The 26,770-nt window shown below is 38.6% G+C and overlaps 2 protein-coding genes across 3 annotated transcripts in view; one reads left to right on the forward strand and one right to left on the reverse strand.

Annotated features, from left to right (window-relative positions):
* The window catches only part of TRAPPC12 (trafficking protein particle complex subunit 12), a gene marked incomplete at both ends in the record, with an annotated part of 57,035 nt that extends 45,440 nt beyond the window's left edge, over positions 1-11,595 (reverse strand). The window contains 2 exons of the mRNA XM_081997339.1: positions 5,297-5,413; positions 10,384-11,595. Of these exons, the coding sequence (XP_081853465.1) occupies positions 5,297-5,413; positions 10,384-11,595 (1,329 nt within the window). The remainder of the gene's footprint in view (positions 1-5,296; positions 5,414-10,383) is intronic.
* An 875-nt stretch (positions 11,596-12,470) lies between these two features.
* Positions 12,471-26,770, forward strand: part of EIPR1 (EARP complex and GARP complex interacting protein 1) — a gene marked incomplete at its 5' end in the record, with an annotated part of 91,352 nt that continues 77,052 nt past the window's right edge. For both annotated transcript variants that reach the window (XM_081997095.1, XM_081997096.1), the window contains 2 exons: positions 12,471-12,512; positions 24,833-24,916. In XM_081997095.1, the coding sequence (XP_081853221.1) occupies positions 12,471-12,512; positions 24,833-24,916 (126 nt within the window). The remainder of the gene's footprint in view (positions 12,513-24,832; positions 24,917-26,770) is intronic.

The raw sequence follows: 26,770 nt of genomic DNA on the forward strand, positions 1-26,770 counted from the left end.
CAGAAACGAAGAAAAATTCCAGTCGAGTAAAATGACCCAATATAAGACAAAATTGTACTCTGTCGGGAAAAACATTTTTTACATTTCTTCCTTTTCTAATAAAGTGTCATAAGAACTTCAATTATCAGAGTTTTCACTGTATCTGAAAGACTGTGTTTTCATTCTATGATGAAGATATTCACTGATCTGGACTGAAAAAATACTACTAAATAGCTGAACACCACTGTCTCACGGACATAACTCTTCCTTTGAAGTCTCCTCGTGCAGGTCAATTTTGCTTGACTTTTTAATTATGGTTGAACAAAGATTTTAGACATATGATTGCAGAAGTGTTCATATTTCTCCTTTGTATATGATACTGTACATTGTTTTCCTGAATGAAAGCAGTGAAACAAATATGGCTAATACCCAGGTGGAATTCTTCTATCAAGCAAAGACAGTCATGCAGACTGTATGTCTACAGAAAATGTGTTCAATGAAAAAGGTACTCACCTGATACATGAAGACAATTTATAACATTATTCAGTCTTTCAGGAAAACAATTTTGACTCAGAGGTAAGCCACTGAAATTTTATCCAATAAATTGATGCTTTTTGGTGTAGAAATGCAATCTCTTCCACAAGCCCCCAGTTATTGTTTGTGCTACTTGCGTCTCCCATCTTCTCTCAAATCAGCTACAAAAATGTTGGAAATTGCTCACTGATTTTGAAATAAGGAACACCGCCCCCCCCCATTTTTAAGGATAATTTCTATCTTATTGAAGTGAGTATGTATGCCATACCACTGTACCAAATTTGTTGTATTTGAAAATATATGTAAGAGCACAACATTAATCACGTGCAAAAGTAACAGTATATGATTTTTTTTTTTAAATAGACTCAAAGGGAGTCATTAGCTCTACGTGTAACACCATTAAAGTGATTAAAATGTCCTCCTCCACTAGCTATGACATTCTTCGCCCCTGTAAATTACATCAGTACAGCACTTTCACATCAGTTAAGAAAGTGTAATTAGTAACCCTTTCCTGGTCTAGCAGGTTGAAGAAATGATTGCATACTTAGAGCAAACATTGCATATTTATAGTGGCAAGATACAGTAGTCTTTGTTTAGGCATGATAACTATCAAAGACATAATTTTTCTATGGCTGCAAACACCTTACAACTCAAAATATCAGAAAGGTCTGTAGTAAGAAATACTGCGCTATTTGTTCAAATGAGGGTAAACAATCTAAAAATACGGAATAACAGGAACTAACATAATTGCAGCTTGCACCTTGTATGTATAATTTTTTTTTCCCCCGCTGTAAAACAAAACAATACTGTTAAGACAAGCTTTTGCTTATATTTATTTGCTCTAGAGGTAAATGCATGTTCCTATAACAGATTAATAAAACTTTTCAGAAACGGAAAACTCAGATTTTCTGTTTTCAGTTGAAAAATAGAAACACTTAGCCTCTACAGATGAGTAACTCTATTTACAAGTTATCACCTCAATGATAAGCACATAGATTTATAGAGTTACTTTGCTGGACCGCTCCAGCACTCCTAAATCCCTTAAAAGCCTCAAAGTTGTAAAACTAATTCGACTGTACAACCTCCACACCATTACCATACCAGTAAAGCATTTCCAACTCACTGTTACCCATTCCATAGCAGAAATTTAAAATGAGAAAGTACAGTTGTTCAATAAACCAACTATCCATCTTTGGGTTACTGGTACAAATCTCACTCGCAGCAACTAGAGACCAAATTAATGCTCAACAAAAAATTTTGTGAGCTGAGTTTAACAATCTGAGTTCAGTTCGTCATGAACAACTATTTGTCGTAGAAATGATGCTACTATTGGTGGTCTTATTAGAAAAGGTACACCTTTGGAAGTTCAACTTACTACCTTCTTGATAACATTTGTTTTCGACAACTAATTGTACTTAAGCAAACTTTTGCAGACTGTTGGCACTATGATCCCCCAAAAAGGACTTCAGTCTCCAACATTCTTTGCTGCAAGCACTAACTTCATCCTATCTGCAGAATTGTTTTTTAACTTGTACAAGCAGATGTTTTTTGTTGGAACTTTTATAAGGAAGGTGAGAAGTTACTACTCAAGGATATACACTGGAATCAATCAAATTTAAAATCTTCTTTTGTGACCCTGGTGAACAGAGCTGGTATGTGCATTTGTAGATGTAATCTAGGAAGTACTGTCAATATATGTAAGGACCACAGCACTGAACAGGGATCAGATGATTTACAGTATCAGAATAACAGAAAAGGTAAACCACAATCGTTAACACGGAAAGTCATGTAACTTACAATATAATGTGTAGAGTTCTGGATAGTGATAACAAAAAGATGTTAGCTTCTCTGAGAAGAGCTCCTAGGATGATTATGAAGACAACCACGATGAGATGACTAGAGAAGATTTATTTTTGCCTTTAAAAAGAAAATCTGAGAAGTGGAAGTGTCACTGCTGTCTACCCATACAAAGTAGTTGCAGAGAAGAAGCAAATACTGAGAAGCAAAAATGACTTAAAAAGCAACAGGAGATCAAAACACTTAAATTGCTGTAAACAACTTTCGTTGATTAGAAAAAATATTTTGAGAGAGGATTGATTAGAATTCCTTTGATTAACCACCAAAAGAATTAAATTCCGGAATAGTGTTTGAAAGTAGTAGCAATGTATCTGTATTTGCCAAATAAGCTAACAGAAGCAATTGTATGGTAGAATAGAGGTGCTCCAGAGTTGCAGCTGAAGACGTGTGGTATGAAGATTTGGGATACTGATAAGCCATTTCCCATGCTTTTCCCATCCAAACAGGATTAAAACAGTAACCAAATAAATAAAGCATTTTCCTCTCGAGCAGACAGGCTTGGAATACCGCTTTTTAAAACTCAACTCTTCTCTTCCATAATAAGATGGGAGTTCACCCAAGATCATTGGAGAATTTTAAACTAACAAATTTCTCCACAACAGGACTTAACATTCACTTTTGGTTTCAGCTGCCGCTGGTGTCTTCCTACAGCATGTGATAGTTCTTGAGACTTTTAGATTGGATTCCAAATTTACACATCTAAATTTAGATGTGATGAGTAACTTAAGTGACTTCAGAATTCAGACATCAGCTCACATGTAAACACCTAAATAATAGGTATCAGTCTGAAGCTGAAGTCTATCCTAATTCTATGCATTTCTCTCTGTACTATGGACCCCTTTGAAATAGACTTTCTTAAGTTGCTGTCCATTGTTGCAAGGGATTGAACTGGGTGACTGAAACGATCTCATTAATTCTCATGTACACGTGTAGTTCACATAGACATCAAACAGCTAAGGAAAAAAAAAATCTTAACTTTATGGAAACTGCACAGCAGTATTCTCAACTTTCACCAGTTTTCATCCACATGTTAATGAAAATATTCCATGTAAGTGGTCCTTTGCATTAAAAGATATACTCACTGAACATATTTGGTCAGGAATTCACTCATAAAGAAAGTAAAATCGGGGGCTAGTAACAGAGCACTTATATGTCATTCTGGCCTACTGTGTATGCAAAAAGCATACATCTTTTTAATTAAAATCATCTAGCATGGGATTTTAATGTTTCTAAGTCTGAAATACCTTTTACTAAGCAACCTGGTCTAGTTGAAGATGTCCCTGCCCTTGCAGGGGGGTTGGACTAGATGACCTTAAAGGTCCCTTTCAACTCAAAGATTCTATGATACTATGACTGTTGACAATCAGAAATAAATTTTCCACATTGAGAATTTCAGTAAAACCAGCAATATTTGCCAGGAAAAAAACCCACAAAAACCTAATTCTTATCATAAAAAGAAACAGAGTTCTGCAAACAAAACTGAGAAATAGTTATATTGCATATTTAAGAATAACCAACAGCTAATGACTGCAAGCCTCAAAAACTGAAGAACATCCTGACTTCTAGCTGAATGGCTGTAATTTTACCAAAAAACCCTTCTAATAATAAAAGTTTTTAAAAAAATATGCTACAGGTAGCAAGAAGTCTGACAGCTGCAGATTGCCTCCTGTCTTCTCTGCTTTGATCCTAAAAGCCTTAGCACTGCTCTTCTGGAGCTTAAGACCACATTCAAAGCTAAAAGAGTACCAGTGGCAGCACTGTATTCAAGGTACCAGATTGTCTGCAGCATAGAATGACATTTTGCATGGACACAGCTACCAGGCCAAATAGAAAAACACTTCCCATATGTCAAAACTCCTCTTCTGGAAGAGGGAAATGAAGTGGGGAAAAAAGCTTTTCCTACTTAGACACTGATGGGGAAAAGATTTGTTAATAAGATTCCCCCCCCCCCCGCCAAACTCTCAAGTTAAGCAAAACATTGAGATGAATAGAAAAATATCTATCTCCGGGATGCAGATCACGGTCTGTTTTTTCGGATTTAGTTTTGAAAATCACCTCTGGAATCACCACCTTTAATAATGCTTGCGGAGACCACCTAGAGTTTTCCTAACATGACAAAAAAGGTCTCTTTGGAGCTTTACATGTAATGTAACACAATTAAAAGATGTTAAATACTAAATACAGACTGTGCTAAAACTTTTAATTCCTCACTGGTTTCCTCAGTAAGTCTTCATCCCTTTTTTCAAAAATAAAATAAGCCTAAAATGTTGTGACATTTCAACAGATTAAGGCTCAGCCATTTAATAGTAATGAGTTTCATACAGGAACACAATGGTTGAAAGAACAAGGCAAGGTTCACGAGATTGCTAGATGCAACTATTTCCAGGTCTGAAATATCTACATTAAGGAAAGGATTTTAACTTTGTGTAAATTAAGCTTTCATTTGGAAGTAATTTAGTCCAGATTTCCTGCACTGAAATAAAAAATTAAAGCAGTTGAAATTATCACATCAGCTTTGCTTACCATTTACAACAACTGGTAAGTCTTACCTTTTGTAAAACACTAAGGTGAAAACATAAATAATACATATGCAGATAAACAAAAAAGTGACTAAAATCTGTTTTGCAACCATTTACATTACATGAAAATTAACAGCTGATAAAATTCACAGTAACTTAAAATCACCTTTTTTCTAACTTTTGCATATTTAAAAAAGTTTACTATATTGTTTAAAACCAAACATTTAAACCCCAGTGTCATTCCCACTAAAAACTACTGTACTTTGGCTAGTACTTCTGCAGGATCATGAATAGAATGATATGTAGATTTTTTTTTTTTCAGTTTCTCCTCACAGTCAGTAGCTCCCAACCATCTTGAGGGAAGTGTGGTATTTAATATATATTGAATGACGAAGATTGTTACTTACAATTAGCTGTTTCAAGCCTACAAATGACTGTTCTACAGAGTTCGCGTTTAAAACTTGTCTCTTCACTGCAGCTTGCTCCCCCAAGAAGCGAAGCATTAAGTCTTTTACTGCATCTCCCTTGGTGTTCATGAAGCATAAAAAGAAGAAATATAACAAGACACTTTTAAACGTTATTTTAGCAAAATAAAATGTTTAATTAAAGCTGAGCAACATAGTTCTTTCCCCTTGAGAAATTCTTATTTTACAGTATTTTTTGTGCAAAATGACTATAAATGCATATATATTTACAGCATTTTAATGAAAACTTCTAGATTCACTCCACATTATTTGCTATATTCTTTTTTTCAATGTTCATGTTTCAGTTAGCATAGAAACATTCAGGTTTATTTGCTTCTCATATCATTATCCTTCAAAGATCTTACAAAATACTCCTTAAAGATCTTAGAAAACACAGTAAGTTTTACAGGTTTTCGTAATGGATATTAATGTTGAAAGGTGAAATCTACTGATCAAAGATAAACGTGCACATGATCAGGCAGCCTTAAGTATCCACAGAAAATAAACTTCGAGACATCATAAGACCAAGTAAACAGCAACGGTTCAACAAGTATTCTTAATTTCAAAAGAATTAACTGCAGGAATCAGTCAGATAAATTGGGTAATCTGAGGCCAGTAATCGGAAAACTTGAGACTAGTCGAGACATAGACATTTGAAACAGATTTCTAAAGTGAGACAAGATTAATTCTGCATTTTACAACATGGGGCAGCTAAGAGGAAGTGTGTCCAAATCCAGGTTCTATTTCCAGCTTTGCCTAGCAATAAACTGAATAACTCTGCATATGGCACCCTCTGTGCCTCAATTTCCCCTTCTAATCTTTGTTCAGCTATCGATTTCTGTGCCTTTCTGCCTGTTGGCTGACATCCTCGTGGTTCTGTGTACTAGAGATTTTCAACAGGTAATCAAGAAATTCAAGCTTAATGTCAAGCAGCTACCAAAAAACTGTCGACCACACATTGGCAGATGTTGAAAACCGTGCTACTACTGTCTGCACACTCTTCAGGTATCATGTCGGCCGATACACAGTGTAGGACAGGGTGTGGGGAAGTCCTAGTCTTGCTGGGACTGCACACATTACTGTGTACAAGACAATTCCCTATGGTGTCAGAAGTCACCACGTGCCAAAAGCAGACAGCAGAAATTACTTCTGAAAGATTTTTGCCAATTCTATGTTTTTATGTGTTTTCAATCTAGAAAAGCAAACATCTGAAAATAAGGGAAATTATCAGCAACATATTAACAATATACATATATTTTTGCTTTTAAACAGAAAGCAATTTATAACCCACATTCAGCCAGAGTAAAAACCTGTATGGTTCACCATGCTGTTGGTGAATAGCAGATGTTGGTTGAAACAGTGTAAGAAACAGGATAAGCTCATACTGGTCTTTCCCAACTTAAGGCAGCCAGAACTTTATGGTTCACCTGTGCCAGGGGACATATATGCCCATCAACTTTAAATACCCACTGATGGACATACCTCTCCTGACATTTGTCTTGCTTATTTTTTAGTCTGTTTTTCTGAACCAAACTACCTCCGAGGGCAATGAATTCTACAACTTAAAAACAATTACATGGGCTGCAGAACAGTAATTCCTTTGTTATGCTTATTACTCAACAGTTCCTTTGCTATAAAGAACAGTAAATCATAATGCTCTAATTTACCTTAATTCATTTAAGAATTTTAGATCATTATTGCTCTAGTAAGACAAAAGGTGCTCTTCCTTAGCTACCACTCACAAGACAGAACCTCTGCACTTGTCGCCATCCCTCCTCTCTCTGCAGTTTAATTCCATTATATCTTTCCAGATCTGTGGTAACTAGAACAGCATACAATATTTAAGATGGTAAATGTAAGCATACAAAGGAATATTTGCAAAAAACCTCTAAAGGAACATGAAAATATTCAGTTGAAGAACTGAGGTAAGGAAGCTGCTAGCACAGAGAGCAGGAAAAGCCACAAAGCCTTTTGCCTAAAAAACAGCGAGCTGCATAAAACACAGTAAAGCTTAGCCATGATAAAGATAATTGATATTAAATGTTTGTACCTTCCCCATAGATAGTGATGAAAATGTGTTTGTGGGAAATGGAAATAATGTTACCTGATGGAAATATGTTTGTGTTTTCTGTCTAGTTTCTTGAGAATGAGACTGCAACTACTGTTTCACTACATGGAAAATTTTTACCTCTAATGCTGTCACCTATCTTACGAATAAACAAGATTTCCATCTTTTGGACAGAAAAGTCTGACAGATTAAGAAGAGACTGTGCAAAATAACATAAATACAAAAAGAATTTTTAACTCCCCCAGTAGGAAGAAACATTACAAATGAATGTAATGAAACAAGGGACATAATGACAGCAGACAGCAACTGATGAAGAAAGGCATAAAGAGCCTAAAAAGCAGCACTCCAACTTGTTCCCGCACTCAGAGAGCACAGGTACAGATAATCTGTAGCATGTGCAATCCACGATAGTTTAAAAACTGTTTCTTGAATGATCAGAAGTCACACGCAGCTGAAATCGAGAACATTTTTTAGCATTTTTCTTGGTGCGTTTTATCCACTTTTAAGACAACACACTTGTAATAAGAGCATTTTCTGAGTGAGCAGGGAAAAAGAGGTACAGAACTCTTCAATACATGTCATACAAAATTTCAGTCCCTCCCTGAAGCACACTTACAGTTCACTGTAATTGTACTTTTCAACTAACTTCTTTGTCAGCTGTGTGCAGCCTGGTTTAACATGTTGCATTAACATTTAGCACCAGCAAACTATTCATACCAAAGCTTTAATGACCATTGTCGGAAGCTGATTTAGCATTGAAGACATGCCTCCCACAATGTTTCAGTTGACATTTCAAGTACTCTAAAAGTTAAATACAGAATTTGACGTACTAGAAGCGTATAGAACAACGATACCAAACTAGGGGATGTCAGGTCAGTCAAGATATGCACTCAGGCCACTGAAAAGGAGTAACTGGAAGTGAGGAAAGTTGTATGAACATAAAGCACTTCAAAATTTGTTCCCTGCTGACACACCTGTGTGACTGCTTATAAATTATAATCACTGAAGAAAGCAGCAGGAATCCCCTTTAACTGCACTGATGATTTTACATCAGGTCTTACTGTAGAAATACATCACATGGACATCGCCATAACATCTTCTTGTATAAGGAAAGGCTGAGAGATCTGGGGCTGGAGTCTGGAGAAGAGAAGGCTGAGAGGGGACCTTATCAATGCCTATAAATATCTGAAGGGTGGCTGACAGGAGGATGGAGCCAGTCTCTTTTCAGTAGTGCCCAGTGATAGGACGAGGGACAATGGGCACAAACCGCAGCACAGGAAGTTCCACCTCAACATGAGGGAAAACTTCTTTACTGTGAGGAGGGTGACAGAGCACTGGAACAGGCTGCCCAGAGAGGTTGTGGAGTCTCCTTCTCTGGAGACCTTCAAAATCCAACTGGACACATTCCTGTGCAACCTGCTCTAAGTGATCCTGCCTCGGCAGGGGGGGTTGGACCAGACGATCTTCAGAGGTCCCTTCCAACCCCTACCATTATGTGATTCTGTGATTCTTTTCAATTATGTATTAAATGGTAGATCTGCACACATGCATGTGTGCAGATTCAGGGAATCACCAGCACAAGACAGCCTTTCAGTCTTGACTAGACTGAGGAAGGTGAGAGAGAACTACTGCGAAAAAGGAGGTCTGCAATCAGGAGGCCCTCATGCTTAAGGCCTGCAGAAAGGATCATCCTTCTGTCCATCCCACTAGCTGTCAGGAGAGAAATACTACACACACTTAAATTACTCATCATGGTCTAACGGATTTGGGAGGGAAGGACCCTTCCATTTTTTTTTTTTTTGAAGGAGTAGCTTAATATTACAGGGACTTCTTTCACGCTAATTATTGGGCTCTGTGATGACAAACAAATGTTTTAAGATAAAGATAAAGCTAACCCCAGAAGTAGCAGCAGCATGGCATTATGTTTAAAACTGGTATCATTTGTTGCTTGAGACAGAAACCTAAGTTTTATCAGATAATTTAGATACAAATCTGGACCTGATTCACTCCAGAGACTTTTCTGATAGTTCCTGCAGATTGGGAAGTTACCGCAGACTGCTCTCTGCTTGTATTTGACTATTGACTGATAAAATTTGTTATGTTACAAGTAACGATTAAAGTATCCAAACGTTCAACACCATCTCTCTAGACAACAATTCTATTATCCAGAGACATAGATATGAAAGAGTAGGATTAGCCTATTTCAAGAAAAAAATTCCATTACGATAGTTAGCCTTGGCTGAGCAGCCAGGATAAAATTGCTTCATGAGAAATACGGAATAGATCCAAGTGCAGTTTCTCAAATTCTGAAAAAATGCTTTATGCCTTCTCACCAGTTGGAAACTGATAGAAGAAAAAGAAAGGAGTTTCTACTACTATGTTTTTTCCTTCATGATCTTATCTGGAGTTTTCCCTTTAATTTTGGGGTTATCCCTTCCCAGTAGCTTGCTCCAGCATTCGATTTTTCTTACAGGTCACACCTTTCCCCTACTTAGGGAAGATATAAATGATGTGATTTCAGTCAGCATTAACACTATCGAAAGCACTGTGAACATCAGTGAAAAATGTTATTTCCCACTTGGTTGCAACAGCAAATTCCACAAGCAAAGCTGTCTGCTTTCAGACTTTGTAGTACAGCACACGGATTCTGTGAGCGTTATGTACTAACTAGCAGGACCAGAGACAACCAAAAAATACAACCAGCTTTGGATTCTATGGAAACTGTCAACACTGGTTTTCAGCATACCCAACAAATTTCACTATGAATAAACCAGACCTGGGTTTAGCCCCTTCATGTATGAGCAGGCAGCAACATTAAGTTTTCTAATAAGGACTGAAGTAACACACACAAGGTGACCATCAGCAACAATGTGAAGCACTACGATACACAGATTACTGGACAGCTCTCACACAATATTTCTAAAAGATAATCATACACTAAGATACAATAATAGAATCTTACCTGGATATTATCAAATTTTAATCCAGGCATGGTGAGATTCTCTTTATCTATGAACACGGTGCTGTATTGTTGTGTGGCAACTGAAATTAGAACATTTCTGGTTTCCTCACTAGGAAGCCAAGCATCATTTCTTCTATCTAGTTCACTCATATTTAAGGCTGTGGCAAATGGGTCATCACTCCCAGCAAAAACAGCTTGGATTTGTGAGAATGGCTTGGGGGACTGAGTTATTTCTACAGATGATAGAGGACCACCTGCTTCAGGTCTCCCGTTTCGCACAGAGAAAGCAGGGTTAGATGAAGCACAAGAACTGCCTCCACCATTAGAAAAAGAGGACATTTGCTCTGGAACCGAAGAGCTTGCATTAGGATTACTAACTGAAATAAAATTGGATGTGGTAAATGAATCAAAAAAATCAGAAGCTAAAGTATTAGTGTTAACAGTATCACCAAAGAACTTGCTTAGACTAGGACTTGGTTGAACCACCTGTGGATTAGACTTCACTGGAGTCTCAATTATACTACTAAAACTGGGAGATTTTACCATCTGAGGCTCAAAACCATCAGGTAGGAACAACTGTGGCTGGCTATTAACATTGTTTGCTTGGCTGAAGATGGTACACACAGGAATAGGCTCAGCCTCAGAAGATGGTTTGCCATTACTGGGTGACGATATCTGGTCCTGAGGTTTGCTTTCATCAGTATTATTTGGTTTTGTTTCAACGGGAACATTGTTTCCCAACTTTGGTTCCTCCTTCACTGCTTCCTGAATAGATTCTTCCTTCAAAGATGCCTGATCATCTGTTCCAATCTCAGAAATGTCTTTGGGTATTTCTTCATGTTCAGTTTCACTCTCATTACTTAAAAACTCTTCTTTATCCCCTTCTTCTTGTGTTTTTTTATTATCTTTAGCTTCCATTTGTTCTACAATCTCCTGGAGACAACCAAGTTCACCTGTGTCATCTTCACTGTTGTTTGGAGAATCTGAAATAATGACACTCTCCATCATTTGTTCATTAAGTTTATCTACAAAATTATTTGAATCTTCTGATACAGTTTCATTCCCTTCAGACTCAAATTCATCTCCACCAAGATCAATGGTTTCCTCATGAAAGAGAATTTCTTCCTGAGTTTTCTGTTGAACTATGTCTCCGCTGTCTTCTTCATCTGAGGTGCTCTTCGCATCCTTAGCCTTACTTTCATTGTTCTCCATGGTAGCTGAAGAGGGTAAAAGCCCCACCAAAACAAGTATTAGTTTTATTACTCAGGTGTCACCCTGAAACTCTTAAGTATCATACAAATACTGAGATCCTTGCTTTAAAAACATAGTCATTTCACTATTTGACATCTTTCACTTAACATCTCTCCATATAATAAATTAATTCTGAAAAAGGTTTTCTCTTTACCCTTTTTGCAAGTCGCAACAATATCGAGATTGAAAGGCAAATGCCTCCCACTCACCACAGACAAAACGATATTTGCTTTTCTGCTCGGAAAGACTAGCTCGGGCCCCATTTAAGAAGAGGAACGGGTGGGTTCAGGCTTGTCACCGGTGCAGGCTGCTGAGCCCGAGGCGGGCCGCGCAGGGTGCGCAGCGGAAGCGCTGCTTCCGCCGCCGCCGCCACGGCCCCAGCCGCCACCCGCCCCGCGGCCGCGGGCTCCCGGGGAGCGGCGCTGCCTCCAGCGCCACCGCAGGTTCCCCCCGGCCCCGATCGCCCGGCGGCGGGGGTGGGCGCGGCCTCCCCCACAGCCTCCGCCTGGCGCGGCCCTGGGGAGCGGCCCCGCGCTCGCCCCCAGGGCCAGGGCCCCTAGGCTGCCTCAGCACCCGCCCACGTGGGCGCCCCTCGGCCGGCGCAAGAGCCGCAGCGGCCGCCCCCGCCGCGCCTCACCTCCGCGCCGCGGCAGCGACAGCGACAGCCCCGCTCCGCCACCGCGCGGAGCGCCGCTCCCCACTGCGCCTGCGCCGCCAGCCGGGGCGGGCGGGAGTGCGCATGCGTAAATGCACCTCCCGGAAGCAGCAACGGACGGGCTGCGCCGAGGGCCAGAAAGGCCGGCGGGCAGTGGGTGGTACTGTGCTGTGCGGTCGCGATGGAGGATGATGCGCCGGTGATTTACGGGCTAGAGTTCCAGGTGGGCGCGGGGGAAGACTGCAGATGGGCTGGCAGGTGTCGGTCCTCCCTCCGGGAAGGCGATGGCTGCGGGGCGGGGTGTGTGTAGTGGGGTAGGGGCGTGCCGGGGCGGGCTGTGGGGTCCGCTCACGGGGAGACCAGCGCCTCCTTTCCCAGTGCTGGTCGCACCATAGGCTTTTGGTGTTCTTGGCACCTGCCCGTCGCGTTGGGGTTTTTAAAGGTGGCTGAGCAGGGAGCAGGAGTTGGTCCCTGCTCCAAAACTTGCCGTTGCCAGGGCCGGTGCGGCAGTGCGGGTGCAGGGGCTGAGGGGAGGGGCCGTTTCCCTCATGGCCGTGGGGCTCCTGCTCTGTCACCAGTCCCTGGTCCACCTCTGGAGAAGTTTTTGGCTCTGAGGTGGTAGGAAATACCGGCAGTCTCGGAGATTTCTTGTAGTTTTTTCTTTCCTTTTCAGAAATCAAAAAAAAAAAAAAGCTTTTGTGAGGAGAGGGCATGAAGCTGTTTCTAAAAAGTTCCAAAATTTTGTTGGTTATACCTAACTGTAAAGCTGCTTGAGGTGTGTGGGATGTCTTGCTGTGGGTTCCATGTCTGTGTATTTGTTCCATAGGACAAATCTGTCCATCACATTAGTGTTTAGGCCTACAAAGAAATGAGACTGTTGTTGGACTGTCTAATGTAAGAACTTACTGATCATCTTCATAGAGGAACACAGGTCCCACATTTAATGAAGTTTCTACAAGTTCTGGGAAAATAAACAGGTAGCTGGGTGGGTGAGAGGGACCCTGATTTATGATGCATTCCCACAACAAGGGTTTTTACTCAGCTGTTACGTGTTCTCTTTGGCAACAGCTGGCTTATCATCGTTGCCATTATAGCAGTAATAGGAGGTGCTGTGTTTCCTCTGCAGCTCACAGAGCAATGTTTTCATTCTACAATAGATGTAGTAATGTAAATATGTACACATGCACTTTTTTTTTTTAGGCACCTTTACCAAAGTGCTTGTGGAAAGTAATACATGAAGGTTCTCTAACAGACTTGGGTGTTGTGGCTCTATAATCCTGACTATACCAATAGATCTCCTTAGCAAATTGTATATTTGTTTGGTTTTCCTCTTGTGTAGGAGCTAGTGTGTAATATTCACTTGTACTAAATGTTAAATCTACTGAAGTCTGATAATATGCTATAATTTTGTGATTGGCTAGAGTTGGCTATATCGTACTTCACAATTTATGAAACATAAATGTCTTTTGCAGAATAGAGTATATATCCTGTACTTAATGAAATTCATAACTTCATTCTAGTATGTCATATATAATAAGTCTCCCAGGAATTTTGGAAAGCAATCCTGTGTGTTTTCTGGGAGATCCATGGACCTGTGCCCCCCACCTCCACAAATCATACATCTCCTACGGATGTCTTCTCTTCTTCTACAACGTATGAAACAGGGCTATCTGGTGGGAGGATAAAGCAAAAGGACCAAGAGAGTGGCTGTAATCAAAGGAATTGCAGTTAATACAGATCATTTAGAGAGAAGGTGGGGAAAGAAAAGATGGTATATGGCCAAGACCGAAAAGGAGCATAGAGATGAAGATTCTATTTCTGGTCTCCATTAACTGCCAGTGTGGCTTTAAAACAAATTGCATTTCTGTGCTTTGTGAAAAAGGCTCTGATGGAGACACTTAAACCTAAAACTGGTATGTTTTTTCCAACTTGCATCTCCAGGTCTAATAAGAAAGATTATTATTCTTGATAAGCCTGGGGTTTTTCTTCTCTCTTGCTAGATAAGAATGGCTAGCTGCGTCATCACAACTACTGCTTTTTTCCCAGTGTATGACAGAGGCACTGTGACTGAAAGCATCTCTTGAGATGAATTTTTCAGCCCAGTTTAAGGAATTTTCTTGTTGTTTCTTAAGTTTGGGGTGGGTTTCTTTGTTATTTTCAATCTTTATTCCAGCTCTATGAGAAGCTTATTCAAAGTTGAGATTTGAAGGAGGGATCTTCTTACTCTTTTTACAAATAAAAATTATATGTCACAAAACCATGACATCTGGAAGCTACACGAGGGATTGCAGACTAGGAAGCTACACGTGACTCCAGCAGTCAATAAGAATCTGTCTTTGGCCACTGCCAGAGAAGGTGTAGTTGTGCAGATATGCCTCTCATCTGATCTAACGTGGCCAGGTTTATAAGAACATAAAGCTGATTCCTCCTAGGGTGCTAACTTAAAATGATTTCTGCACAATTTCTGTTCTTTTTTATGTGCAAAATGTGTTTTGATATATCTGCATAAGTAAGGTAACTTAGAATAACGAACAAATACATATTTATCTCTCTTTGAATCCAATTTTCACCAAAAACAGTCTTCGCGGAACAGGGAGATCTTACCTGGAAGAACCACATCACTCTCAGTTTTGACATGTGAGAATGGAAATTAAAGATACAAATCCTGAGCCCTTATACAACTGTATATGATTACTTAGCGTGTGTAACTACTCTGCAAAAAGTTTTACCAAGTAACAATGAGAAATAGTTTTGGTGATATTTTTTTTTTCCCCTCCCCCTAGGGTGGAGGGGGGAAGGTAAACATCTAACAATAAAACTACTGATGAATTCAATTTTCTGCATGGTTGGTTAAATGTTAGACCTTATTAGTTCCCCCTGTTTTACTAGACGGCTGCAACTCTTTCTTTTTGTGCTGTTTATGATGTTCATATAAACCAAAAAAGTAATTTCCCAGAGTGGATTTTTTGTCTCTTCAGTGTGTCTGTGAGCTATATGAACATTGTACAGACATACAAAGTAGGGTGTATGATTCTTTTTGTGACTTTTTTTTCAAGACAATATCCCACCGTAGTTGCTCTGATCATCCAGCTGTAGTGAAAATGAGAAAATTACGGAGTGGGTGGTGAGTGAAAGTGAGATGTTTCTTGAATTGATGACTGAGTGATGTGACTGGATCAAGATGATGAATATGGGGCAACAGCAGTAGCTGTAGAACATCAATACTGAAAGGTTGTTCTTCTAAAACAGGCAGGCTTTCACCAATATTCTGAATTATGAGAATGTGGTAAATAGGGTCCCAGGGGTATTGCTAAGTGCTGTATTTTGTAAGTAAAATTCTTACTTGTCCATTGTAGAGTTGACCTATGTTTACTGTGTAACCTGGAGTGCTTGGTAGGTTTACCATGTGTTCAATAGGCTTAGTTTTTGAGGATTCACCATTTTCCCTATGCTGTTCTTTGAGTGTTTAAACAGTGGTGTTTTGAGTAGGTGCATAAGCACTACTCAATGTCTTGAAATACTGTATTTGTCTGAGTTTTAAGGTTGACTGGATGATGCTTATACCCCTGGAAATGAGCTGTGTGGAGGGGTGCTTTCCAGGGTAAGTATTTGGCTCACTTGCAATGTCAACTGTGATTCTTGGGGGTACAGCCTACATCTAGCTTGTTTAAAAGCGTGCATAAGCTAGCCAGCATCGTGAGGGCAGGAAGGAGGATGGTTGCTTGTGCCAGAGAGTGATAATTATGGAGTGTGTGTTCGGCACATTTAATGGATTTTGGGTATACGACAATACTGAGCTGAATTTCAGCATGCCAGGTACTTGTACTGCATGTTACATGTCGACAGTACACAGACGTGGAAGGGAGAAGCATAAGGAGCAGGAGGGAAGCACAGCAGAAAGCCTGCTGGTGACCTCAGGGCTGTACTACACAAGGGCAACTCCAACTGCATCCTGAGATGGGGTTTGGCTGAAGCAGGCTTAAAAAAAGCACAACACTGCTTTGTCAGAGTTTCTGTACTGCATTGTGGTCCTGTTGTGTTTCTTGAATAAGCCATACTTAGCCTATGTTGTATTGTCAGTCAGTTGTTAACAGGTTTTATGAATCTGAACAGAGACTATTGATTTTTTTTTTTTTTTTTTTTTAGGACTTTCTTGCCTGTTTGCAAGAGTAATGTGAAACTTAATTTCCATAAAGAAATGTTACTTTTTATTCTAAGAATCTTAGAGCAGTGTGAAATACCAACCAAAATAGATTGGTCACAGGTCTCACAGAATTTGTGTATACGTATAATATCAGTATATATTGAGAATAGCTCAGTGGACCTACCTTTGATTGAGTAGAAGGCAAGTGTAGTTTTATTAGAAGGAGGGGGAAAAGGGGACTTTTTAGGAAAATGTGTGTCACTTGTGCAGTACTCAGCTGGCCTTCAGGCCCAGCTGTGGTCCCAGAATGGGAGTGGAGCAAGTGCAGAGGCTATACCTCCTACTGGCATTGACGTTCTCCTCTTCCCTGGGAGAGCTTTTCTGGTCTCTTGTGGGATGAGAGAGAATTGCCTAAACAGAATGAAGATAGTAATTTTGATCTAGCTTTACAGATGTCTTTGGAGGATATATTTTGAAAATTGAATCAGTTCAAGAAACTGCATGATAATGTCTTAGCAAAATTCTTAGTTTTTGTCTCAGTCCTCTTTCTTTTGTAAGATTACAGGATTGTCACTCATGGGACAAGTATATTTTAATCTATGTTGAGTGTCTATTCTCTCACTTGTTTTCCTATCTGTCTCTCTCTTCAGGACACTTTCTTAGGGCAGTATTTCAGTTGGGAGGACTTCTTGTGGAACTTCAATCTAACATATTGTTAGGTTTAAAATTCTACTGGGCGTGCGGGGAGAATATTCAAGTGGCAAAAACTCTTAAATAATCCTCCTAAAATCTTCATAATGCATGAAATAGATCATGTGGAAACTATTTCTTTCAGGATCCTCAAGCCATTAGCAGGATCTTGATAATGTTAGGTGTGGTACAGACTAATGACAAAGTGAAAGCACAGTTATGAAAACACTTGAAGGAACTATTAAAAGATGATTGTTATTGTTATGATTCATCATAAATGAACAGTGACACTGTGGAAGTGGGATTTCTAAGGATGACTGTGCTATGCAAGGTTTTGCGTGAGGGTTGCTTTTGTTGTCATGAGGGTTTACAGAATCTGTTGGCCTTTGGAATAGTGTCAATGCGCTAAATACATTAGAGGTGGGAATTCTTGCTGTGAAAGACTTGGGAGAAAGCAGCTGTCTGAGAGCACTAAAGGTCATGTGGGCATGTGTGCTGCCAGCCACTTCACTGATGGAGTCACTGCAGCTTAGTACAGCCAGTCATAGAGAGTCTGCTACTGTGGTGGGGAACCAAGGCTGTCCTACCTAAGTAAAGATCAAAGTGTGCCCACTTGAAAATTGAAAATATGCCAGAAGGCAGAAATAATATAACATTATCAGCCTAGGGCTTGTCTAGAGCAGGGGGAAACCTTGTATTTTGCCTTCAGAATGAGACATCAGCAAAGACAGCCCTCTTCCCCTTCCCTTCTCTGCTCCCACCCTCCCAAGTAGCGGTGTACTATTTCTGGTTTTGAGCTTAAGCAGATGGTCAAATAACTTTAAATTCAGGTTTGGGGACCGCAAGCCAAATACTGCATCCTTTACATTTTGTATTGCAAGTTCACTGCTTGTTAATACAGATTGATTGTATGAATTTCAAATGATACATGGGTTGCAGAAAATCTTTTGATTATATTACACTTAATGCAAATATTTGAATATTGGGGTCAGTGTATGTTTACTTGTTTGCTGATACCAAACCAGTGCGATGCATCAGCAAGACAAAATATGTATTGAAGAAGTACTGATCCTTTTTTCTTTGCCCATTAATGCCCTAAATAGTAACAGTCTAATTAAAAAAGTAATTTTATGTATTTGGCTGGTATTTCAAAAGACATGGAGAAGGGAAAGTTTCAGGAGAACTTATGAACAAAGTGTAGAGATTGTGTGTTATAGTTCCATAAAGCATCTACTTTGAACCAATCTTCTTTATCTTTTTGAGGTTTCTATTCCTCTGGATCATCTCTTGCTGTTGTCAAGGGCCGTTCTCTCTGGAGGCTCTGTTCTATTTCTTTCTCTCAGGTTTTTATTGTTCTGCAGGTGGTCTGCATTGTCATGGTAATGTAGAAGGTGGTCTTTGCCCAATATCACACTGAGCTTGGTGTAGGCATGGACGTGATGCTTGGTCTCCAGTTAGTGTTTCCTACACTCTGGCACAATGACTTCTGCTTTATTGTTATAGTGCTGTTTGTCTCACTTGTATTCTAGGTTTTTGCATGCCCTTTGCATTGCATAAATAAACGTCTATTTTTGCAGTGGTTTTCCAGTTAAGTCTTTGCCCTTCTCCTTTGTGTGATGCATTTCAGGAACCGTTTCTAAGACAAGGGAGCAACTAGCTTATGTGATGTCAAAGCTGTGTCTTAATTTGGTGTAAGCCTGTTATTCTTTTGACCATGATTACTAGGTGTGCAGTAGGATCTGTTAAGCATGTGTGTCTGACAGCAATAACTTTTCAGGGGCTGGGTTTTTCCTGATGAGTATATCTGTATGGTATTTGTTTGTTTGTTTTTTTTTGAGTAGGATTCTGCTCAAGTCTTTGCTCAAGTCTGCCTTTGTTTCCTGACAGTTTGTGGCATTTTTTTTTCTCTGGTTCACTTGTACCATCACAGAGTGAAAAAAATTGGTCATGTTCCTTGTTATTTTGCTTTCTTGTCTCATGGAAACTGGACTACGTAGTTGGCTACCTAATCTATGAACTGCTGGGAACATCCTACTAGCTTCCTGTAAATCAGGGTTTGTTGGATTTTTCTGTTTTCTTTGCCTACCCTTTGATGATAATATGGGATGTTAATGTAGAATTTTAACTATTTTTCAGCAGTTTATGATAACTTTTTTGCCCCCTCATTTACCTTACTCTGTTCCTTGGATTGATGTTGAACATTCTTGTTGGATCTGGAACTTCCTAGCCTTAAGCTGAATGGCTTTTCCTGGAAGTTCAGGCTTGCTCTAGGAAACAGTCAGAATTTCTTTCCATTAATATGGAAAGATATGTCTTGGTCTCTTCTCCCAAGTAACTAGCAATAGAACAAGAGGAAACGGTCTCACGTTGCACCACGAGAGGTTTAGACTAGATGCTAGGAAAAAATTCTTTACTGAGGGAGTGGCCAAACATTGGAACAGGCTACCCAGGGAGGTGGTGGAGTCACCATCACTGGAGGTGTTCAAAAAATGTGTGGACGTGGCACTTCGGGACATGGTTTAGTGGGCATGGTGGTGTTGGGTTGATGGTTGGAATTGATGATCTTAAACGTATTTTCCAACCTTGATGATTCTGTGATCTTCATCAGGCAATTTGGTGGCCTCTTGCATATTAACAGGATCTCTGTCCTTTGCCCACAGCATCCTCAACAAAATCTGTTTCACAAATGTGCATGATTGGTTCCAAACTTTCAGTCCTTTCTTCCATGAATCATTTTCACAGGCATTCTTATGAACTGGTATCATGATAGATGATACACTATTCCTTTCATTTTCTTTTGCCCACAAATAGGGAATATTAATCTGGTCTTATTTCAGATGGATGTAGCAAGGCTTTCTTCATATTGGTGTAAATTTGATCTTATAAAAATACATTGGAATAAGTCTCTAGAGCCTTCATGTGAACTCTTTCAAATGCTTCAATAATCCTTTATTGATATCAATATTCAGTCCTTTTTAGATTTGTTTGTTTGTTTTTAAACTCATTTTATATTCCTTTTTCTCTTCCCAGATAAGTATTCTTTCTATCTCTTGTTGGGAAGATGTATCTACACCTTTGCCTTTGATAAGGGCAATGCAATCTAGCAGGAGTCTCTTAATTGCCAATTTTGTTTGTAGGCTTATCTGGATACCAGAATCTCTATCAGTTCTGGGATCTGATACTCTCTTTTCTGTTGAGTGTTAGCAAATCACTCAATTCTGTGACACAGGTTGAACTAAGAGCATAAGGGAATGTTAAGCTTTCAATAGTGGAGTCACCTCTGTGAAGTAAACAACCTCAGGGATGCGTCAGCACTGTATTTTTGGTCAAACCACTGTATTCGAACAAGCACAGTGTACAAGTAAGGTGTACTCATCCAGTGGGTGCAGAACTGACTGTGTTGGAGATATGGACGGAAATCTGTTATGTCAGCTCCCACCTAAAGGAGCTGTCATGACAGTCTGTACAGCTCTGCTGATGATAATCATTGTGCAAATTGCATGACCAACTCAGATTACTTTGCAAGAGATTCACAGGATCGCAAAATAATGTAGGTTTGAAGGGACCTTTGGAGATCATCTATTCCAATCCCCTTCTCAAAGTATACTCGATAGATGAGACTGTTTAGAGGCCTTGTCCAACTGAGTTTTGGGTATTTTCATGGTTGATGAATTCCACAACATATGTGAGCATCCTGCTCCAGTGTTTGTCTACCCTTGCTGTAATTTTTTTTTCCTAACGTCTAGTCTGAATCTTCCCATGTTGCAACATATGTTTACTGCCTCTCATCATATTGCTGTCCACCTCAAAGAAGAGTCTGTCTTTTCTATACCCTCCCTTTAGATAGTTAAAACTAATCCACTGATTTTTTTTGTGTGTGATTGTTGTTTCTTTTTTAAAATGAAACAAAGTGGTCCTCCATGTTTCACTTCAGTGATAGGTTTAGAATGATAACTAATTGGGAAAGGGCAGTAACTGCTATTGAAGCAGTTGAAGTAGTCTGCAAAGATCCAACTTCGAGGCAAAAAAACCCCCAAACCCTTAGATTTCAGGTCAATGAAGGAAATTTAAGCCCAGAATGTCTAACCTCACAAGTGATGCCGTCTGAGTGTGGACATCTATGCAGCAGTGCACAGTCCTGTGACTAGATATGACCATAGAGATATGGAAATATATCTCTAATCCCTCAGTGCACATAGTAAAGGAAGGACTTGTCTTCTGATAATGGGGCAGGTGATGTTTGCTTTCTCTTTACATGTGCACTAGCTACAGTTTCCATGATAGGAGTAGTAGCAGGATAAAAAGAGCATCTAGCCCTGTGATGTACAAAGTACTAGTCAGGAATGCCTTTGGAGCACGGTGATGCTGTTTCCTGCATCTCCGCGACAGTTGCTCAGCATCTGTTGTAGATAATTCTTCCCCCCCCCCCCCCCCCCCCCAAACCTGGTTTGAATTGATAGTTGTTACATTCCTTTGGTTTTCTGTTTTGTGTGCAACAAATTTATTCCACTAATTTAGTGGAATAAATGAGAATTGGGGAAGCTACACACTACTATGTAGAAGAATTACATAGACTTTGAAAAGCCTCTAAGGAAGGATGGTTTGTTGACACTGCTTGGAGGATTTGTATGGCATTGAGACATATTTGGTGTTTGCTTTCCAAAGGCAGGATCTCTTTTGTGCTAGCTGAGTGGAATTTTGACTACATATTTATAAAGTTCATTCTAAACAGTTAAAATACTTGGTTAGAGCATCAGTCACAATCAAATTGCCTCTCTATCACACCTGTTTTATAAAACTACCTGCTTTAAACTATGTATGCTTCCTCATAGAGCTGTTGGTGAATGTGAAATTTAGACATGTAATCAAAAGGTTCTTTGTGGTTCCTGGTGTTTTAATCTTTGCTAATAATTTTTTCCTAATCTTAGGCCTTCTTTAAAAATGAAATGATCTAATTACATCTGTTGTTGCGTTGTCTAGAAGCATCAGTTCGGTGGGGCTTCATCAGTTCACTGGGGACAGTGTATATAAGGACAACTTGTTTTCTCACTGTATACATCTTTCAGATGTGTGTTCTGGGTTTTTTTCTATGCATCACGGCAATTTTATTAGGAAATAATATTTTAATATCTTAGTGAAGTCTTTTTGGGGCTATATTCAGTTTAGTGTTCTGTGGATGCTGACTTTTTATAAAATAATAAGCTCTATTGGTTTAATTGATATTCATTATCAATTCTGTCACTTTTGTTTGTTTTCTATCTAACAGCTGAAGTTAGATGAAGGATGAAGTTAGATGAAGGATGCTTTTGTGAAAGATGTTATTTGCGGCCTGCTCTGACTGGTTACAGTACAAGATGATAAACTTAAGGCACTCTTCTAGATCTTGACAGCACTCCAAGTGCAGTTATATTGTTCATCACAACGTTTACTCAGTGTCTGTTGAAATAACTTCTGCTTCTCTAAAATTAACTCAAAGTAGACAAAATTAGACATATCTTTGTGCAGGAGACAACTGAAAGTCCATCATACTGTTATTTCTATTACGAATCAGATTCTCCTGATTTATGGATGCTTGATGTGTTTGAACCCTATATTCTATGGATGTTGTAGTCTTTTAAGATGGAGATTAAACAGTAGTGTTTTTCTTGTGAAATGTGTTTAAATATTTTTCTAAGACCTTTGATTTTTTTTTTTTCCTGAAAAGTGGGAAATAATTCAAAAATATTTTAAAGAAGGCATAGAGAAGCCGATGACATGAATGTTATCATATATTGACATAATTTTATTTTGGGCACTTTGTGTCTAACCCAATGTATTTTGAAAGCAGCAAGATAAGACCTGCTCAAAAGGCTTTAAAAGGGGTGAGCCCCCCCCTTATTTCTTTATTTTATTGAATATCCTGGAGGTCTCTTCTGCTTGATTTACAGAAACAATAGAAGCTTGCTTGCTTGAAAGGAATATATAGTTGCTGGCTTATTTCTAGTGTTTTCTTCAAAATAATTGAAATCAGATCTGAAATGAAAAGGAGCTCTTGGCAAAGATCTGCAAATGTAAATTCTGTTCAAGACAAAAGAAAAGCTTTTCTGCAATCTTCTTGGTGAACTTCGGTTGCTTCTGTCAATCAGAAACACTGTCTAGGCTTATTGTAGGTAAGTGCTGCATAAATAGGAGAGTACAAACAAATCAGTATGGGTTCACACTGATCTCTGATCTGCGTCTGAGTATGTTTTGAACACAAACAACTCGTTGAATCATGTTCTGTAGTGCTCTCTTTTTCTATATAAATGTTATGCTACTAGCCTATACTTATTAAGCTCATTGCATTTTTTAACTTCTTATGCTCAATCTTCAGCAAAATATTACATTGTCTAAATTGCACATTTCAGGTGCAAGATAAGTATCTGCTCTGTAGGAGTTCAGAGCTTATTCTGAAAAATGAGTGAGTTCTTATTGTCAGGCAAGAGTTTGGATTGCTTTGCCTTATTTAAGAAAAAACCTGCAAGTTGCTCTTCTAAAATTAAATTGTTCTAAATTTATATATTGCGATATAATGTATTTCAGATATTCCCTTCCAAGTTTCTAGACATCTTTGTGATATAAATTAAAAAAAAAAAGTTTGAGGACTATATTGAAGGTAAATGTTCCTGAATCCAGAAGGTAGTCGTTAGCTAGCTGCACAACAGGATGACAGTAGGAAGGCCCATTCACCAGCTAACTGAATCCTTCTGAAGTATTTGCTTGCAATACAGGCTTTAGTGTCTGAAGAGATCTGAACTATTTTATGCCAAATAGGTTGTGAATTGCAAAGGTTTGTTTTTATGTTTTGACAAAAACTGCATTTTGAACAATATTATTAGGGTATCTTTGGCATGGGGAAATAGTGGATGTTCCTCACATTTTATTTACGGTTGTGCCTTTGAGTGTTAGTTTACTCTTCTTACCTCTCGTTTACTCAAAATTAGCTGAGAGTGCCTCTACTAGTGACTAGTGCAAACTAGCAATTGTGGTTTTAGTTCAAGGTGTACCTTATTTCTCAGTGTCTCCCATGTATAGCTGGCCCTTAACTGTTTTGGTTTGCTTGTTCCAAGACTGTGGTTGGTGCAAGTTGAAGCAGCAAGGTAGAGAGTCTAGCATGCTCATTAACGATAATACAACAAAATAATAAGATTATGACAAAATTTTGATAGGTAAATAACACATTATTTCTCTTATTATTCAGGCAATTCTTAGTTCTAGTGGCCTAGAATGGAAAAGAAGGTGTTTTTTTCTTAACTTTCTTTTAAACTGGCGGTTAATAGCAAGAAGAATAATTCATTTTCATGCGGGCATCTTCAGTTGAAATGGCCAAGAGAACAGCCTCTTTCTTGGATGTTGTCGCTAACATATTTAAGAATTGTCCACTGTTCTGTGGAGTCTTTTCAGTTGATAAAGGAGAATTGGTTTGGAAGGACTGCTATAATATTGAATATTATCACTGTTATAATGAAGGACAGATAATGTAGTTAGCACCTGTATGTTCCACGCACCTCACAAATGTGAGAAACTGCACAAAAAATGTGTTAACAAAAATAGACATAAAGGGTAGGAAAGTCTGCAGATTGTAAGAATGTAATGCTTAAAATTATAATTGATACATAAGCCTTAAGATTTTTGCTGAAATTAATGGATTGTATTAATTGGACTTTTCTAATGGCTTTCTTCTTCCCTAGGCACGAGCTTTAACACCTCAGACAGCAGAAACAGATGCAATAAGATTTTTGGTTGGAACACAGTCTCTTAGATATGATAATCAGGTAATTTTTCTGTCAAATGTCAGTTGTAATTTTTTCCCCTGTTTTTTTAAACATTGTTCCAATATCATTCCTCCTCCTTTCTCCTGTCTTGAATTGAATTTGAACATTAAGTAATAGTCAAGTTGAAAACTTCTGTGAGTAGAATGTAAAGATATTAGTAAGCAATGTAAATGAATGAAGGGTGTGTGTATTTTCTGAAAATTCAATTACTCTTCTAAATTGTACGACTAAATCAGATTGGTTTAGTAAAGGCACTGCCATATTTTTGTTAATTTAAATCTGTAGATTCTCTGGAGCTATCTTTAAACCACAGAAGAGATACAAAGTAAAAAAAAAGTTTTTAAGCCTTGATTGCCTCTAATGGTACTCCTGGTACGTGCACCGTTTTGTATATATGAAGCTTCATAAAATGGATTTTTCATTATTGATTATTGGCAATCAGCTATGTCCTTTCTGATCGTAAGTTAACAACAATTTAAACTAAAATTTGAGTGACTTTCATGGCTCAATTTCTGTTGGGCTGTTTCTTCTGCAGTTAAGAGTACAATACTTCTAATTGTACAGCAATTTTAATTTTGTGACTAAATTTCAGTAAATGTCTTCATCCTGAAAGAAGATCTTGAGGCCACAATTCAGTTTCTTTACTTTTCAGGTAATACTTGTGAGACCAAAAACAAAAGAAGTGGCAGGACAAACTTAGTTAAAAATAAATATGCAGAATTATATTTTTGATTGTGCTGTCTCAGATCGTCTTTAGACATTTGATTATAATGTGATTTTCTGCTGTGTTTTTTTACTTCTTGCTTCAACTAATTAAATTCTGATACAGAATTGTAGTTGGAGAATGATTCTCACTTATCAGTTAATATCCAGGAGATCTTCAATAATTTAAATGTTGTGACTTAGGTAAGTTGATTGGGCATATACTGTGTATTTTAGAAATATCTTTATATACACATATTTCAACTTTGAGTATACTTTTCTTTTTCCAATGAATAACATTAATAATGGAAATGCAGGACACTTCCTAGGGTATTAACAAATGTTTGGGGGTTATTGGCCTTTAGCTGTGCCTCAGGCCATCAGCTTCTCTCAGCTAGTTGCTAATCCCCAAGAAGTGCCCCAGGCCTCAAGTCATTATTGCTTAATTCAGCACTAGGTTCTCTAGATTTGCTTAAAAACTTTTTTAGTTACCTAACCTAACTTATGAGCTGGCTTGCAACCTCTAATGCTTGACCAAGTGCTGCACAGTGAGAGGTTTCGTGTGCAGTGCCATCACGTGCGGAATATTTCTTTCCTTCTGGTCATAGACAGGTGTAATGCAAATAGAAGAGCTGTAGTTGTACAGCTGGTGTGGTGACTTCTGCCTCATTGAGGTTCATTGCTGTATGAAACAATGGAGGTGTTCATAGCAGATCTGGTGAAAATATTTTGCTATTAATGCTAATATTTCAAAGCAAAGGAAAGTGTTTATAAGATTTTATATTGTGTAAATAGTTGAGATATTAACCGTATGTAGTACTTGGTATTTGGTCCTCATAACTTGCTGGAAATTAAGTAGTTTCTTTTTGATGCAAGATCCATGTTCTAAACAATGTAATTTTAGAAGTTTTGTCCTCAGTACTTTCATTGTTGCTAAACTGTGTCTTTTTATACCATTCTTAGTTTGATGCATTATCTGCATGCTTTAGAAGCATGTGAAGAAAGTATGCATCATTTACTCTTTTCTGATCTCTCTCATTCTCTTCATGGGTTATCTTAATGCGTGGCATTATACAGTCATAACGCAGGGCACTGGCTGAACTAAAACACTTCTTCTGTCTCTGCTACTCATGAGTGCCCGATGAAAGAAAA

This window comes from Phaethon aethereus (genome assembly GCF_964289735.1).
Source record: "Phaethon aethereus genome assembly, chromosome: 3".
NCBI lineage: Eukaryota > Metazoa > Chordata > Aves > Phaethontiformes > Phaethontidae > Phaethon > Phaethon aethereus.